General features: G+C 40.2%; 1 protein-coding gene across 3 annotated transcripts in view; it reads left to right on the top strand.

Moving 5' to 3' along the window:
* Window positions 1–18,676, top strand: part of ASH2L (ASH2 like, histone lysine methyltransferase complex subunit) — a 41,216-nt gene that overhangs the window by 15,208 nt on the left and 7,332 nt on the right. The window contains exons 1-10 of one of the 3 annotated variants that reach the window (XM_082374657.1): window positions 189–384; window positions 602–668; window positions 784–929; window positions 3,856–3,944; window positions 4,224–4,318; window positions 7,849–7,944; window positions 8,623–8,718; window positions 9,591–9,666; window positions 11,920–12,013; window positions 12,756–12,973. In XM_082374657.1, the coding sequence (XP_082230783.1) occupies window positions 811–929; window positions 3,856–3,944; window positions 4,224–4,318; window positions 7,849–7,944; window positions 8,623–8,718; window positions 9,591–9,666; window positions 11,920–12,013; window positions 12,756–12,973 (883 nt within the window). In that variant the 5' untranslated portion in view covers window positions 189–384; window positions 602–668; window positions 784–810. Of the gene's footprint in view, window positions 1–188; window positions 385–601; window positions 669–777; window positions 930–3,855; window positions 3,945–4,223; window positions 4,319–7,848; window positions 7,945–8,622; window positions 8,719–9,590; window positions 9,667–11,919; window positions 12,014–12,755; window positions 12,974–18,676 lie in introns of those variants that run through there. The other 2 variants (XM_082374655.1, XM_082374656.1) reach the window with 2 other exon arrangements.

Genomic DNA, 18,676 nt, shown 5'->3' on the forward strand with positions numbered 1-18,676 from the left:
GCCCGCCCCTCTCAGAATCCCGCGGCTCCCGGGAGCCCTCCTGCCCGCCCCTTCCGAACCCAGGTCCTGTGGCCAACGGCTTGCCCTGCTCCCTCCCGGACCTTAGTCCCGCCCACCGCATGGCCTGTCCCCTCTGAACTGTATCTCGGGCTACGCCTCTTTCGCACCTTTTAGGCCAAGTTTCTCCTCCTACCTCCCGGCCCTTGCACCCCAGCAGGGTGCTGATAGGTCACTTTCTAGCAGGAACCCTTCAAAAATTCCAGAGAGGAAACCACTTTGCGCTGCCAGACTGGCGGAAGTAATGGTCCCTCTGAAAACAGAGAGGAAAAGCTGCATCTCTGCGAACCTCCCCCAGGACCGGTTCCATCCCCTGTAGACTTGTCTGTAAGGGCCGATTAGGTTTCCTTGATGCCCCATGGGCTTGCGTTTATCTTGGCCGCATTCTTCCTAATGCTGGACATCCAGTCTGAGAACAGTCTTTGCTGAAAAAAGTAGGAGTGTGACGTTCAGCTGTACTTTGATCATCATCTTTGGGAATAGGCATTTTCAGGTGTGTTTCTCTTGAAAATTCTTCTTTCTGAGTGCTTTCCTTATTTTACAGGGATGCAAACTCAGTTGATGTAAGTGGTGGCTTGGAGACAGAATCCTCTAATGGAAAGGATACACTAGTAAGTATTTTGGATGTTTGCAAAGCAAAATAGGGTTGGTTTTTAAAGTTTTTAAGCGAATCAAAAATAAAATCAGGTCAACTAACTTGATTCTCTCATGGCTCTGTGGACACAGGAAGGTGCTGGGGATACTTCAGAGGTGATGGATACTCAGGCGGGCTCCGTGGATGAAGAGAATGGTCGCCAGTTGGGAGAGGTGGAGCTGCAGTGTGGAATATGTACCAAATGGTTCACAGCAGACACCTTTGGCATAGATACCTCGTGAGTATTTTTCATAGACTTTCTAAGAATCACTTTGTAAATACTAGATCTCAACACGTCCAACAGTTGAATAGTCAGCGTGTAGGCAAATGTAAATGCGTAGTATTTCCTGTGTCTCCTGATCCCTGTTCAGTGAGTAGTAGGATTTGAATCAGGAATTGTTTTAATAGCCTGAGCATGTCTTCTGTCTACTAAGGGCAAGCCCTTAACAGGTACAATGATAGTTATTATCGCTGTTTTTGCACTTAGGACCTGGATGGGAGACAAACCATGTAATTACAAAGTATTAAATAAACAAATTTGAGACAATATCATTTAAACCTTGTATTGGGTATTGTGGATTTGGGAGAAAGGGTTGGTGTATATGGTGGAAAAAGCCTGATGTCAAAAATTTGAGATGGCCAGTCCTCTTCATGCTTGAGCCATCCTCTTTTTCCTTTTGATTTCTAATTCACTCCCTTTAGGTGTCCTGAATTCTCTCCTCAGTAAAACCAATTTCCAGTCTTTACACCTCTTCTAGTGAATTAAAATCATTTTATGAACGATTGAGAATGAAAGGCTCCTTTACTTATTCTGGGGATTCGGTCAACAGCTAGCAAGGCAGCATTACTGACTCACTGTCTATGGAAATAACTATACTGCTGCCTCTCTGGGGTGTTCTTTATGGTCCGTATTATACAAATAAATTTAGATAAGACTGTCTCAGAATAGGGCTGCGTTGTTGATTCTGAAATTAATCCCCCTTGGATGGGTTTGTGAGGAAACAACCTTCCTTTATAATTTGATGACTGCTTTCTGGTTAAAAAGTTAAAGAAATACTAATGTTCTGATTAATATGTGACTGGTGAGCAAGGATAGAATGTTTAAAAAAGAAAGAAAATTATTGAAGGATCAGGAATAAGTGATCTTGGTAGAAAGACCTATAGGGAAAATATATAAGCTGGTCAGTTAGAAAAGACCTAAAATTGGGCCACTTTGGCCAAGGAGAATTTGTTTGGATAAACAGGGCCTAGGAAAGGAGATTTATCAGAGTGATAATGTGGAACAATCCAGCAGTGAATCAAACCACAGTTCAGAGGTTTGGTAGAGACCAGTTTGTACCTGAATTTGAGAAGTTATACCTAAAACCCAGCAGGTGGGACAGATTATCATTTATGGCTGAGATGGAGGAAGTGAGTGAGCTAGCAGGGTATGAAAAAGGCTGCTCTAAACACCTGATTGTAGTTGAATTAGGTAACTATATACCTGCCTGTCTCTTCTGTAAGTGAGCTTATCACAATGGACTGTTTAATGGAAGGGGCTCTAGAGAGAGGTAAAGGTAAGGGAACTCGATCTTAACAGTCATAAGGATATTTCTTAATTCCTTGAGTGGTGGCAGTAGACACACACTTGGGAACATCTCTTTAAGGATACCTTAAACCAGTTTCAGCAAAGTCCAAGATAAGCCTGCCTTTATTTTGATTTCTTCTCTTCCAACTTAAACCAGTCTTTTGTTTTTCTTTTACTTTCTCCTTTTCAGGACCAGGCTCTCCCTATACTTTTCCAGTCACCCAGTAGAGCCACCACACTTCTCTAATGCATGGTTCCTGTTAGCCCTCAGTCTCTCCCTCCACCAGTTTCTTCCCCTCTGCCTTCAAACAGGCCTTCTCTTGCCCCCAGCTCACCTCTTAGGAGATTTCCTCTATGGTACAAGCAGTCTTAGTGGTTAGGACTCCTTTTATTTCATGCCCGCCCCCATCAAATCAGCTACCAAGCTTGACCAATTTTTTTTCTTCTTGTACACTTGCTTGTCCTTTCCATTTTTATTGTTTCACTCGAGGTGAGGGCTTTTTTTTTTTTTTAACCTTCTGCTGGAACTGCTACAGAAGCTTCTTCCGTATTCCCGTTTCTAATCTCTTCCTCCCTTCAGACCCATCCTGTCACCAAACTTACTGCTTTCACAAGGTGGCTTCCCCTTCAAGATGTTCCTGTTACCCACAGAGAAGATCCACTTCCACGGGCATGTAAGGCCTCTTGTACTTCTTACCTTTCAAGCCTTATCTTTTACCATACCCCTGACAACTCCCCTCCCCTGGCCAAACTTGTGTACACCAGTTTGCCCCTTTGCCTCCTAGTTTGCACTTTCTCATCTCTACACAAAATAGTTTGCCTGTAGAAAAGAAGACCAACTCATCTTTCCAGAACCTAATTTGTGTCCTCAAAAAATCTTCCCTAACTCTTAAATCTGAAGTTACTACTTGGGTCCTTTGAACTCTTAAATAAGACTATCATCTGTAGGATTCATTTGGTAATGAGGCAAGTAATGTTTTGTGACTTCTGTGTTGTTCTTGAATAATTATTTACATTTTAAAATTAATCTTTTTATACCTGTCTGCCCTTTCCAACAATGGTATTGGCACTTTACAAAGATACTTGAATATAATATAAATACAGATATTTAAATGTAAAGATATTTAAAGAGACTACTTTGTCTTCTTCCACAAGTCGCCTAGTATACTCTTCTAGGTGCTTAAAAACTATAGTAAACTAGCTTCGATAGGGCTCAGGTCAGAACCTTGCAGATGCCGAATTATCAACTATAGTGGATGATGTCTTACTAAATTTTTGTGACAGAAAAATCCAGGTATTTGTAAAAATATGAGCCCTGTTTTGGTGACCTTTCGGTTTTTTTGACCGTGCTGCGCAGCATGTGGGATTTTAGTTCCCTGACCAGGGACTGAACCCATGCCCCCTGCAATGGGAGCGTGGAACCCTAACCACTGGACCGCCAGGGAATTCCCTTGGTGACCTTTTTAAGTTTTAAGAGTATATTAATACAGTAGCGTTATTATGTAACTTTCACTGAGGGAAAGGATCCCTGTTGATTTACTTCTCATAAGTGTATGTTCAGAACTTCACTAATTTGCACAATTTGGCTGTTCTCCAGATCCTGTCTACCTTTCATGACCAACTACAGTTTCCACTGCAATGTATGCCATCATAGTGGGAATACCTACTTCCTCCGGAAGCAAGCAAGTAAGGACAAACTCCAGAGTACTACGAAGTGACTGTCCTCTGGTTAGCTGGCAAAGGAAAGGGATTTGGGCTCAGCCGAATCAGGGAACCTTTGCTTGGTAACTGGTAGAAGTTACCTTGGGGCTTAGCTGAATAATTGCTATTGTCCATTTCAGATCAAATGATGACTCTATTCTTTGCTGCTGTAGTTGTTAATCTGTGGACCACCTAGTTGAATATTCTTTTGGTAACAGGGATATATTACTACAGGTAACTTTTTCTTCCTTTTTGTTTTTATAGACTTGAAAGAAATGTGCCTTAGTGCTTTGGCCAACCTAACCTGGCAGTCCCGAACACAGGATGAACATCCGAAAACCATGTTCTCCAAAGATAAGGTAGAGATAGAATTATTGTAATTGCAATTATGCCAAAGAATCAGGAGGAACTTCTAAATACAGTGGACCCTTAAACAGCATGGGTTTGAACTTCACTGGTCCATTTATATGCAGATTTTTTTCACTAAGTACATCCTACAGTACTACACATTTCAAGGTTGGTTGAATCCTTGGATGTAGAACCACGAATACAGAGGGCTGACTGTAAACCTACATGAGGATTTTTGACTGTGTAGACAGTCGGTGCCCCTAACCCCAGAGTTGTTCAGGGGTCAACTGTACAGTCTAACAATAAGGTCTTTCCCCCCGAGTTTTATGAATATATGACTAATTCAGTGGTTACTTTGTTCTCATTTCATGTGATTTACTAACTTCCTAGTGTGTGCTCATTGTGTCATTGGCTTAGCTATTAGAAGGATGAATCCTTATATTAAAAAAGAGTGTATTTAAAAAAGAAAGAAAGAAAAATCCTTAAATAGTTTTGATTGGCTTTATAGAAACAAACAACTGTCTGTCCCACAGTTAATAATCAGACCTTGAGGTGAACCTTCTCAGCTTAGTTTGAGCTGTTTTTATGGATGCCAATCACAGATTTTGTCAGGGGAAAAGGCCAGTTTATTAAAAAGATTCATCCTGTATTGTTAAACTGGAAAACCACATGACTAAAGTCAGGACTCAGATTTAGATGATCAGCCCGTCCGTGAGTCTTTCCTACTGTGACTCACGGTAAAAAAAATATGAGTTAAGTAAATTTTACAACTTTGGAGTTTACACTGTGACCTGGTATACATGCATATGTACCCACTCTCATTTAAAACTGAGGCACCCTCTGATCTTTTCCCTCTGCATGCTGATATTTTCTATTCTAGTCAATGCTAGTATTGACCTACAAAATTGATTTTATACCCTACTAATTGATTGCAGCCTACAGTTTGAAAGACACTGGTTGGGGAATTCCCTGGCTGTCCAGTGGTTAGGACTTGGAGCTTCCATTGCAGGGGCCACGCTTCCACTGCAGGGAGCACGGGTTCGATCCCTGGTTGAGGAATTAAGATCCTGCAAGCCATGCGGCCAGGCCAAAAAAAAAAAAAACAGAAAGACACTGGTTGGTGTAGGGTATTTAGTGAGACAAATATATTCAGGATCAGACTGACCAGGGCCTTTTCTACTGAACAGAGAGGTTAGGACTTAATCCTAAGCCGGAGGAGTCAGCAGAGGGTCCCCCTCCCCCTGCCTCACCCCCCCCCCCAACCTTTTTTCCTGCATTAAAAAGAATGCATTTAAATAGAGGTGTGCTGTGATTAGGTTTGCCTCTTAGTTTTTTTTTTTCTCTAAATTGTTATTCTGAATTTTTCAAATATATAGAAAAATTCAAATAGTACAATGAACATCTGTTTATTATTTATCTAGATTTGCCAGCTGTTACCATTTTGCTGTGTTTGCTTTATCTCCCCATGTCTGTATATTACCCCTAAGCTTATGTGAGACTAAATTGTAGTTATTACACTTTACCCAATATTCTCTCATAAGCACAGTACAGTGATCATACTGAAAAAACTTAATGTCGATGCAATACAACTATCTTATATATACAATTTATATTTTTGTGTATTGAGTGTATTTTTCTCAGTATTTTTATTGTCTAAATAGTATCTGTCATAGCTTTTTCTTCTATCCAGCACCTGATCAAGGATCACACATTAAATTTAGTTGTAATGTCTCTTTTATCTCTAGAATAGTTCCTTTATTTTACTTTGTTTTTTTAGTCTGCTATAACATTTGAAATTTTGAAGAGCCTAGACCGTTGTTTGCCATGATGCTCCTCAATTTGCATTTATCTGATTATTTCCTTATGATTAGGTTCGGGTTAAACATTTTTGGCAAGAATATTATGTAGATAGTGTGTGTTTTTCTGTGTATCACATCAGGAGGCATAAGATATTGCTTTGTTTTATTATTAGTGATCCTAAATTTGACTACTGGGGTAAAGAGGTTATTTATTAGTCGTCCTGAATTTAACTACTTGATGTTTCCATTGTAATTTTTAAGTAATTTATGGGGTAATACATGGAGTTTGCGTGAACCCTTTCAAGCAGTGGTTGTAGCAGCCATTGACTGTCCTAGCCTGAAGCAGTTAATAGAATGGTCATTGTAAACAGAATACATTTACTGGTTTACAATTCTTCTGTGAAGAAGAGTCCTCCCCCCCACCGTTGTTGTTGTTGTTTTTAATTTTAAGAATCACTGATTTTTATAGTCCATTATGGGATTTCTGGATTTCTGATGCTCAGATTTGACCAGTGTAGACCCATCCCGGCTGACTCCTGACACTTTTTGATATGTCCCTCTTCAGTCTTTGAACTCTTCCTTACTTTCTGGAACAACAAAACATCCCAGTCTTCCCTTGTGCTTTGCCTGATTCAACCTGGTTCCTTTTAGAAAAGATTTGGAACTGATTCTGGTGGAAGGTGTTAGTGGAGGACAAACTCTGGCTTGGGGAGGTGGCCTAGGATGGGGGGAAGTTGGTGCCAGAGGATCAAGCTCAGAGATTATTTTAGTCATGCAAGCAGGAACTGGCGAGGACCACAGTCAAAGCAGTGGGGGTGGAAAGGAGCCCTGATTGGTGAAAAGTTTCTGAAATTTAAAAATTCATTTAGCGGGACTTCCCTGGTGGTCCAGTGGTTAAGAATCTGCTGTTCCAGTTCAGGGAACACGGGTTTGATCCCTGGTTGGGGAACTAAGATCCCACATGCCACTAGACTACTGAGTCCTCACACTCTAGAGCCCGCGCCAAAACTAGAGAGAAGCCCGCACGCCACAACTAAGACCCGACACAGCCAAATAAATAAATAAATAAATAAATAAATATTTTTTAAAAAATTCACTTGGTGACCGTTTAGATGCGCAGGTTGTACGAGAAGAACAAGAGTGACTCTGTGTGTCAAGCCTGTGACTCTGGGTGACGGGCGATTCTGAGTGTTAAGAGCAGATTTATGAGGTGAGGTACAGAGTTCAGTCTTGGTCACGAGAAGTCTGAGGTGCCTGCGGGGTTTCCAGGTGGAGATGTGTCTGGTGGGGAGGAACAGGAGCTCAGGAGAGAGAATACTTGGGAGTCATCTTACAGAGTTAGGGCAGATCTTTTCTCTTTAACTGGATTATAAGCCCTATGTGACTAAGAGTTGTATATACTTGTTTGAATCAGAATCTTTTTTTTTTTTTTTTTGGCTGCGCCTTGCTGCATGCCGGCTCTTAGTTCCCCGACCAGGGATCGAAGCCGTGCCCCCTGCAGTGGAAGCGCGGAGTCTTAACCACTGGACCACCAGGGAAGTCCTTGTATATGTATACTTGTTTGAAATTCCCCACAACCTATATGTTGTTCGCATGCAATTATGTATTTGTTCAGTTATTAAAAGGCAAAACATGAATTTGTTTTTTGATTCTGACAAGGTCTTTGAAAATGCCTTTTTTTTTGTGAGTATAATTTTGAAAGCAACTATAAAAGCTTTAGTATATTTTGTTTTAAAAATTAGGATATCATACCATTTATTGATAAATATTGGGAGTGCATGACGACCAGACAGAGACCTGGGAAAATGACCTGGCCAAATAACATTGTTAAAACGATGGTAAGTAGGCTAAAATTGATTAGACTCAACATTTAGAAAACCAGTGTTCCTTGTAAGAATTTATATATATATATGTGTATATATATATTTTTTTGGTCTCACTGAAATAATGTGATGACTGAGAAAATGAGAACAACTTAGTATTAAATCTTGGAGCGCAATTGTAAATTTTAATAGTTTTCACACAAAATCAGTAAATTGTACATTGTGTCTTAAATGAAGACATGGTAGTTTTATGTATGACGCTGAAACCTTTGTCCAGTGCACTTTGGCAAGTATAATTTTTTATATTGAAATTGGAGACAATTGTTTTCATTGATTAAAAAAAAAAAACAAAACTCTGACCATTACTGTCCTTAGAATTAGAGAGAGCACCTGGGGAGAAGTCAGCGCAAGCTGTTAACAGTATTGTATCTCTGTGAGATGCAGGTATGGGTGAGGGTTATCAAGGACAGTGGCTCTCATTTTTTTAAGTTTCTCTATTGTTTGAATTTTTTGATGGTCATGCATTAATTTTCTAATCAGGGAAAAACAATACTGTTGTGTGTTGGGTTTTTTCTGGTGAGGGGCGGGCTTTGGGATTTGGAGATTACACCTAGGGATTGGAGTTAGCAGTTCATCATCCATTCATTTTAAGTATAAAATTTCCAGTAATACTAAAATACTGTTTCCTTTTAGAGTAAAGAAAGAGATGTATTCTTAGTAAAGGAACACCCCGATCCTGGGAGTAAGGACCCAGAAGAAGATTACCCCAAATTTGGCCTTCTGGATCAGGTACATTAATATGCTTCATAATCCCCTTTTGATTTTTAAGCCATGGGGACAGAGAGAATCAGCCTTTGTTTACATTTGTATATTTGCCACTTACAAATGCCCATAGCATGGTGGGTTCCAAATAAATGGTTCTTACTACACATGGAAAGAAAGAACACTCACCTTAAACCGGGAGACTGGTGTTTTAGTTCTGGCTCTTCCCTAAAATGTTATGACTCGATGCATGTCACTTTTATCTTTTTTAACTTCCATTTCCTCACTTGTAACACAAATATGCCATTCCAAGTTATTTCTCCTTTTCTTTCCATCTCAAATTTTGCTCTAAAAACATTTGTTAGTGTGAAGAAAAATTTGCTGTGAAGAAGAATTTGTGTTGTGTATCTAGCATAATATGAGGAAAAAGAAAACTTCCCCTCTTTGTTTAAATGGCAGGGGTCACATCCAGCATCTCAGGAGATCAAATCTTTCAGCTGTGCCTTAAAATGTTTGATTTGCCCATATTGAAAATTTAAGATTTCATATAGAAATTCAGATTTCTGCCTTTTCTTGTAAAATGCGAAGCTCTAAGAGAAAAAAATTCGAAGCTCTGACTACACTGGGTCTGGTTCCCACAGGGAGGTGCGCCCTTGGCCTGGCCGTACCCCCCAGCACGGGTTGGTTGCCACTCATCCTCATTCTTAAACCACTTGGATCCTTACACTTGGCTGCCTCACACGTGTTACTGGCTGATCCCTGAAGCATCTAAGTTTGGGACCTCTGCAGGTTTCAGATCTAGGTTGTCATTCAATTGGAATTTCTCCTGTTCTTTTGAGCATTGCCAGGTTGGTTTGATTAGATAGCCTCCCTTTATAATTGAATATTTTTCCCTCTAGGATCTTAGTAACATTGGTCCTGCTTATGACAACCAAAAACAAAGCAGTGCTGTGTCTACCAGTGGGAATCTAAATGGTAAGTGTTTCAGTGTCTCATCGATGAAATACCTGTAAGCTGTTGAATCCAGATGTGCCTAGAATTGGGCAGTCTTTGGGTTGACTCTTAACTGGATATTTACTAAGATGCTTTAAAGTCCAAATCTCAATTTTTAGGAGCTAGCCAAGGGTTTGACAGATGGTAGTAGGGGAGAACTTTTTGTCATTTTACACTACAGTTTGGTCTTAAGTGAAACAGATTTAGCATAAAACAAGGTACAATTTTAAGGTCAGATTCGCTGTGTTTATATTAGACTCCCCATCTGTATCTTCATAACTAACACTTAATTTAGATTCACTTGCTCTGCACTCTTTTTCCTTAATTCAGCTGTTATATAATACACTTCCTGCCCATCTTCTCATTTTTCTTGCCCTTAATCTTCAGCTTATTCACATGACAGCATTTCTGTGTTGATCACCCACTGTAGCATATTTTTCTCTCTAACCCATCTAAGAGCAGGAAAGCCCTTTGCTGCTAATGGTAATCTAATGAGAGTGGGTATAATGGGGAGGTAGCTAGCTATTCATCTGACACATGGTGTCATTACCTTGTCTTTTGGAGTGGTAGCATCTTAAATATGTAATCATTTCCACTGTTACTAATACTCTAAGATGGGTGGGAAATAGCTAAGTGTATTGTTCATCTTTTTACATTATTTGTTAAAATTACGTAATTGTTAAATTTTAATCTCCTTTTAATTGTTAAAATTTGACAAATACATGGTGCCACTTCTGTTCTTACAGGTGGAGCCTCTTTTGGAGGTGAATTCCTCCTCTGTCTTCTTTCAGCCTCTCAGACTTAAGTATTTTGTGTTTTGGAAAATGCTTTTCGCTGAGTTGTGGTAGAAGCTAAACCTAAGTTAAATTTTTAAAGCATTGTGGAGATGGTGGCAGTAGCACTCGATATGAAACAGTAGTTCCGGTTTAATGTTAGTAATTGGAAGCTTGTACGTTGTCATATTCTGCCTAACATGGCCAGCAGTCCCCTTTGTGTTGCTTGTTTTGTTCAAGATGGATCTAAAACTTCTCTCAAAATAATTGAAATGCAGATGCCAATAAAAACTTAATAGTTTTTTGATGAAGGTAACTCTAACTAGAGATGTTAATGTTGCAGCCGTTTAACATTAAGCCTTTTATGAGGACTAGGAATGACAAGCTGGTATGTTCGTAAAAGGAAGTTCAGTATGAATCTGGTCCTGTCTATGCAGAATATGACCTGCCTTCTGTGTCTTGATCCTCTTTTTATTGCAGCAGAACTGCTGATAATTTCCAAGCTTGCCCCAAATTAAGACACAGTACTTCATGCAGTTGTTTACATAAAGGTGTTTTCCTACAGTCCAGGGATATTTTCTGGAAGTTGGAAAAACAAACTGAGAGGGATGACAGAACTGGACAAATATTTCAGAGTACCTATTTTAGAAATATACAAGGTAGTATTCCTTGTGGCCCTTGTATGTAGCTCATTTTTTAAAAAAAGAAAATTTATAAATTCTCTATGGGTATTTTCTCTTAATTCCACAAGCCAGGTTAGTCTAACCTAAATTCAGGGCGTTGGCACAATTTTAATAATTGTAAAGATCGCCTGCTAAATTTAAAGCCGCCTTTCCTGCTTGTGTCACAGACAGCCACATTGGATGCCTAGGAGCGCTGGACAGAAACACCTTTTTAGTACCTCTGTTTTTGTTTCCCACGTTTGGTGTACTTTTGTCTTGTTGGAAGTTCAAGTCCAGCGCTTTAGCAGATGCTGTGCCTCTCTTATGCTTATGGAGTGTGCGCCATGTGGAGTTCAAGCACGCGCGCACCCCCCTTATAGTGAGGACGTTCTCTCCTTATGGGTGTTTGTATTCACTTGGGTGGAGAAGGGTTTTATCCATGCACTTGTTTCTAGCTGTGGGTGTTTGGAATCTGAACGAGTGGAAATGCATTTGTGTCACATCCTCGGAAAGTGTACTAGTAGTTGCAGTTCATTTAAGAAGCGAAGGTCGAAACCCTAACACAGGTAGCGTTAGTGCTAGGTTCACTGGGCTTAACTGCCAGAACCCAGAGTCCTGGGGTGGGAGCCGCTCAGCAGACTCGTTCTGAACCAGGGGGAAGCGCAGTCTGCTTTCAGGCAGGAGATCCTCCTGTGGTGTTACACAAATGCACGCTGGGAGTGTCAGTCCCCGTGGAGTGTCAGCATCCCCACGGGGCGTCTGTCACAGCTCATTGAAAGTGATCTGCCTTTTCTTTAAAGGGGGAATTGCAGCGGGAAGCAGTGGAAAAGGAAGAGGAGCCAAGCGCAAACAGCAGGATGGCGGGGCCACAGGGACCACCAAGAAGGCCCGGAGGTGGGCAGAACACCCGCCCCACTCACCTCTGTTAGAGCGCCCTCTGCGGCTGGCAGAGTCCGTCAGCAGGGAAGAGCTCAGGTGTCTGAGGACGCAAGCCTGTCCCTTTTTCTCAGATCCTTAGCACTTTGAGGGGTAAATGAGCCCCAGACTAGGTGACCTGTTTTAGGAACTTGTTACTAAGTGAAACAGCCCTGGGGCAACAGCCCTGGGGCAGCACGCCTGTGGTGATTTACCTGGGAGCAAAGTTCCATTAAGGCTTCTTGAGGAAGAGTAGATGAACCAGAGAGAGTGAAACCGATATTGAATGTTAGCCCTTTTACGTAAACTTTCTGCCTCTCCCCTCTCATGGCTGTTCCCTTCACTTTGTTCAATACTGAGGTGGCGAAATCCAGGTCAGTTCTTATTCAGCCTGGAAACAGGTAGTAAGTGCTCATAGCTGTTGAGTTTCTGTTCACTAGTTATAGTAATATACTAAAGGCAACTGCCCTTGTTCCTCTGTACCCTTTCTCCCCTGTGATCTACTGGCTCAGTTTCATAGATACCCATACAGATAAAAGTAATTTTCATTTCCCCGTTTTGCCAGCAGAGGGCAGGATGATCTATTTGAATAATGAAAAGCATTTGAAGTTGCATGTGTTCCAGCTGAACTCTAATAAATCAGAGGCCTTTTTTATGGAAGTGAAGGCACTGGAGCTAGAAGGGGTTTTAGTTTCTTGATTTTATTTTTTCCTTTCTGCAGTGACCCTTTGTTTTCTGCTCAGCGCCTTCCCCCTCATGGCTACCCCTTGGAACACCCATTTAACAAAGATGGCTATCGGTATATTCTAGCTGAGCCCGATCCCCACGCCCCTGACCCTGAGAAGCTTGAACTCGACTGCTGGGCAGGAAAACCGATTCCTGGAGACCTCTACAGAGCCTGCTTGTATGAACGGGTTTTGTTAGCCCTACATGATCGAGGTAGGTAAGCTATTAATGATCGTGTTGGACCCAGTGTTACTTTGAACTTCTGTCGTCAGCTGTGTCCCGTCTAGAATTCGACGGACACGTCAGTCTGCTACCGCTCCCTCACCCCCATCTCTGGCTAGACCCAGCCAGGATGTGCAAGAAATAATTTCTTCCTTTTCTCTTCTTATAAGCTCTAGCCAATTATATATGGTGTGTGGGTTTTTTTTTAACTAATTTTAAACTTACAGTACAGTTGCAAAAATAATAGAATTTCCATATATCCCTCATCAAGCTTCCCCTAATAATAAGATCTTACATAACCATAGTACAGTTATCAAAACCAGGAGATTAACATCGGTAAATGCTATGAATGAAACTAAAGACTTTATTTAAATTTCACCAATTTTTCCTCTAGTGCCTCTTTTCTAGGATCTCACATTGCATTTAGTTATTTCTCCTTAGTCTGTTGCAGTATTAATCAGTTACTTTGTTGACTGTTCCTCAGTGAGGGTCTGTCTGACTTTTTTTCATGATGAGACTGAGGTGTTGCACTTTTGGAAGAACACCGCAGACATGAATCCTTCCCACTGCATCACCTCATGAGCTGGTGATGTCGATGTGTCTTATTATTGGTTGTGTTGTCTTATTATTGGTTGCGTTAAGGTGGTTTCTGCTGTCTCTCTCTACTGTCTTTCCCTTTATAGTTCATAAATATCTTAGGGAAAGATACTGCGAGGCTATGCAAGTATCCCGTTTCTCTGTAAAGTTTTGCCCACTAATTTTAACATCCATCAGTGGATCTTGTTGGCAACAGTTGTTAATGTGGTATTTGCCTGATCATTTGCTATTTATTCCTTCCTTTCTTTATTATTTAATTGATTATTTTTATCAGTGTGCATTTAACAGATATTTATTTTATTTTGTTGCTCAAATTACTCCAGCTTTGGCCATTAGGAGCTGCTTTAGGTTGGTTCCTGTGTTTTCCTTTTTTTTTTTTTTTTAATTGAAGTATAGTTGACTTACAATATTGTATTACTTTCAGGTGTACAACATAGTGATTCAATATTTTTGTAGATTATACTCCATTTAAAGTTATTATAAAATAATGGCTATATTTCCTGATGCTGTACAATATATCCTTAAAGCATCATTTTTTTTTAATTGGGGTATAGTTGCTTTATTTATTTTTTATAGGGTATTTGTTTTATGCATAGTGGTTTGTACCTCTTGATCCCCTAACCCTATCTCGCCCCTCCTCCCTTCCCTCTCCTCCTGGTAACCACTAGTCTGTTCTCTATATACGTCAGTCTCTTTCTGTTTTGTCATGTACATTCATTTGGTTTTTTAGATTCCACATATAAATGATAACAGAGTATTTGTCCTTCTCTGTCTGATTTAGTTCGCTGAGCATAATACCCTCCAGGTCCACCTACATTGTTGCGAATGGAATCTTGTGTCCTTTCGATAAGCGCCATCATTTTTTTTTTCCTTACTTGCTGGCGTCACAAGATGTTTTTGGTTCATCTCATATTTTCCGTGCTCCAGGCCAAGTATCGGCTCCTTCTCCAAGGAGCCCGGGTTCCTTTGATTGGAGAATGGTGTTTAGAAATGAAGATGTGAGCGTTTGGTGTGCTTACTGTTACAGGGTGTTGCTTCTAGGCTTCCGCAGTGGACCGAGGTGGGAAATGTATGTCCGTATCCTGACCGACACGTATATACATGCCTATACTGAGTTTACTGTGCTACCTTGGATTTTAATCAAACACCACAAGGTTGTTCCAGCCTTCCACCTTTCCATATTTGTAACTTCTTTCTTGAACAGTAAGAGACCTGACTCTAATTACCTCCAATACATTTTCTTACTCGTTCATGTCTAATATGCACATAAGGTGGTTTGAGAATTGCAAACCACTGTAGGAAACATTCCCTAACTAGATTACAGCATTTATGTACAGCTCTTTCTGTCTTAGCCTTGCATATCCCATCAGGATACTGCTAACTTAGATTAGTTCTTTCCTTCCCCACCTCCTTCAGTGTGCTTATGGTTTTCATTTGTGATACGGTAGGCTCAGTTGTTAGTGTTGGTATGCCATTTGGGGTTCTCCCACATCTTGGGGGCATGTGCGTCTGTGTCAGGGGAGTGTGAAGGGTGTGTGCAACATTACTGTAGTTCTAGAGCTACTGTTGTTCACAAAGGTTTGCCCAGAGTCATCCCTCCTCACCCCTGCTGCCCCACTCTCATTTCCTCTTTTTCTCCCACTTTCCCACCCACCCTCTACATGACCAGTCTCTCTAGTTTCTAGTTCATCCTTTATTTCTTCTGCACAGGTGAGGACACACGTGTGTATTTCCTTTTATCTCCTTTTTTCATACATGAAGGGCAGCATACTGTAGATAGTCTTGCATTTTGCTTCATGCCGTTACTTCATGCCAGTTCAAAGAGCTCGTCCTCATTTTTTTCTTTTTTTAACTTTATGATATGGCATTATGTGGATGTACATGGTTTATTCAACCACTCTGAATATGGGCACTTAGATTGTTTCCAGGATTTTGGATTCATCAAGAGGCAGTGAATAACCATGGGCTTGTGTGTTTTTATATTTTTGGTGGTATACGTTCATGGTTGAATTCTAGAAGCGGAATTGCTGGACCAAACGGTAAGTAAGTATATACCTAGTTTTGTTAGATATTGCCAAATTCCCCTTCACATGGCTGTGCCGGTTTGCATTCCCATCAGCAATGTAGAGAATGTTTGTTTCCCCATAACCTCACAAACAGAAGGTGTTGTCCTAGATTTTAATTTTGGCCAGCCTGGGAGGTGAGAAATGGAATCTCAGTGTTTTAATTTGTGTTTCTTTGAGTTTGAACATTTTCTTTCATGTTTAAAAGTCATTACCTTGTGAATTATGTTTGTGTTTTTTTATTTCCCATTTTTCTGTTGGTATTTTGGTCTTTTGTTCCTTTATGTGCTAGGGATGTTAGTTAGCCCTTTGTTTGTGGAATATGTTGTAAACATTTTCTCCCAGTTTTTCAGTTGTCTTTTAACTTTGTTTATGACTTTTTTGTCATGCAAAACTCTTTTTAATGTATAATAGTTCTTTTAATGGCATAATTTATTCAATTATTCAGAGAATAGCATTCATTATCCATTAGAATGTGAAAGTGAATTTAAATAAACTACTTTTAGACAAGTGTACCTCATGGATTTCTTTGCTGTTTTTCTGAAGTATTAATGCAAATCCAGATAGCCTATTATTTCACCCATAGATATCTCAGTATTTATCTCCAACGAGGATTTTAAGAAACATAACCACTGTGCCGTTATCTTACCCGATAGAGGTGAATAATAATTTCTTAATTATTCCATACTCAGTCCATATTCACATTTCCACAGTTGTTTAAAATATGCCTCTTTCAGTTGTTTCTTTGAATTGAATCTAAACATGTCCATATAGTTATTCCATTGGGAAGCCCATTCATTATTTCTTGAATTGATGCTAAAAGCTGTAACACTTGTACTGATGCTAGTCATTCAGAAGTGAAGGAGTCGAGTGAAGTCACTTGGACGTAATCCCTCAGTTTCATGACCATGGTACATGGATCGGTTTGACTCCTGTGAGTGACAAGCATACTTTGATAGTAGGGAAGGGCCAAATAAGTGACTTCAGGGTTTAAGAAGTGAGCCTTGTCGTGTTTCGCTCTACATAATAACTATAATTCTGGAGGGGAAAAAATGGGAGAACACTGGCCCTTATTTAGCAGTAACATGTTAGAACTTAATGCGTAGGATAGCAGTGGCTGCCTGCTGTTTATGCTGAGCCTTTTAAAAGTTAACAATAAATCTATATTGTATCTTTTAAACTTTTTATTTTGAAATAGTCTCAGATTTATTTAAAACAAAAAAGTTGTAAGAACAGTACTAAACTTTTTTTTTTTCCTGAACTACTTGAGAGTCAGTTGCCATGATGCTGTCTCACCTTTGAGAACTTTGTTGTGTATTTCTTACAAACAAGGACATTCTCCTTGTGTTACCTAGTGCTGCATAACAAATTACCATAAAGCTTAGCATTCTAAAACTACCAGTGTTTATCATCCCATAGTTTCTGAGCGTTGGGAATCTGGGAGCAGCTTAGCTGTGTGGTCTGGCTCAGGAAAACTCAGGAAGTTGCAGTCAAGCTCTTAGCTGGGGATGGCGGTCTGTTTCCAAGATGGCTCAGTCACGTGGCTTTGACGGGACACCCTCAGGTCCTCACTATGTAGGCCTCTCCATAGACTGCTAATTTGTCCTCATCCATGGAAGCTAACTTCTCCTAGAGCAAGTTGTCCAAGAGAGCTGTGAAGAGTTTGACCTATCTTGAAGTGGGACAGTCACTTCAACTTCATTATATTTGTTACAAGAAATAAGTCGCTAAATTCAGCCCACACTCAAGTGGAGGGAAATTAGGCTCCACCTCTTGAAAGGAAGAATATGAAAGAACTAGTGGATATTTTTTTAAACTTTCACATCTTACAGAACTGACACAACAATCAAAATGAGGAAATTAGCATCTGATTACTACCATCCAATGCTCATGTTCTATCCAGGTTTCCCCAGTTGATCCAGAATGTCCATTATAGCAGAAGGGTCCAGTTGAGAATCATTTGCTGCATTTAGTTGTCGTGACTCTTAAGTCTTCAGTCTGGAACAGCTTCTCCATCTTTCCTAGACTTTGACCTTGACGCTTTTGAAAGTTAGAAGGCGGTTATTTTACAGAATATCCCTCAGTTTGGTTTCCTCTCGTTCCTCATGATCCAAGTTCTGCATCTTCAACAGGAATATCACAGAAATAATCTCACATACTACATCCAAGTCACAGTGTCCCTTCCAGTTGGTTTAGATTGTCCCCTTATGTTACATAATGGTTTCTTAGTAAAGTAAGACTCAAACTATACGCAAAGGTCGAGAGGTGAATACAGTGAAGCTCCACATAGTTTTCATCCAGATTTAACAGTTATCAAGGTTTTGCCGTATTTGTTTTATCTGCTCCTTTGTTTCACTGTCTCTTTTTTTTTTAATTTTTAAGAAGTAAGTCTCACCCTATGTACTCTTAAAAATATGTATCTCTAAAAAGTATGGAGTTTGCTTTTATAGCCACAAGCTCTTATCACACTTAGCAAAACATATAATTCCTTGCTATCATCTGAATTCAGTCCAAATCAGATTTCCTTGATTGTCTCAAATATCTTTTTGTCTTCCCACAAAATACTTACTAATTACAAAGGGGAAATAGTAATTTTATAGTGGAGAAACCTGGAAGGCACCACCTTAACCAAGTGATCAGAGTTTAACATCACCATTTGGACAGCGTGTGCTTCCTGACCTGACGTACTGAGAGGCCTGGCAGTACTGCAGTGGTGTCCCGGCAGAGGCATGACCTGGACCCAGACAGGAGGAAGCATCGGACAGACCTGTTTGAGGGACAGTTCTACAAACCAAGTGACCAGTACCCTTCAGAATGTCAGGGTCATGAAAGACCTGAGGAGACACGACAACTAGATGAAATGGGGGATCTTGGATTAGATCCTGGAACAAAAAAAGGATGTTATTTGGATAATTGGTTTAACTCGAAGGTGACCTATAGATTAATGTAACAGTATTGTGTCAATGTCAGTTTTCTGGTTTTGATCCTTGTGTGATGGTCACAGATGGTGTTAACACTTGGCAAGCCGAGTGAA

Source organism: Balaenoptera borealis (genome assembly GCF_965194805.1).
Source record: "Balaenoptera borealis genome assembly, chromosome: 21".
Classification (NCBI taxonomy): Eukaryota; Metazoa; Chordata; class Mammalia; order Artiodactyla; family Balaenopteridae; genus Balaenoptera; species Balaenoptera borealis.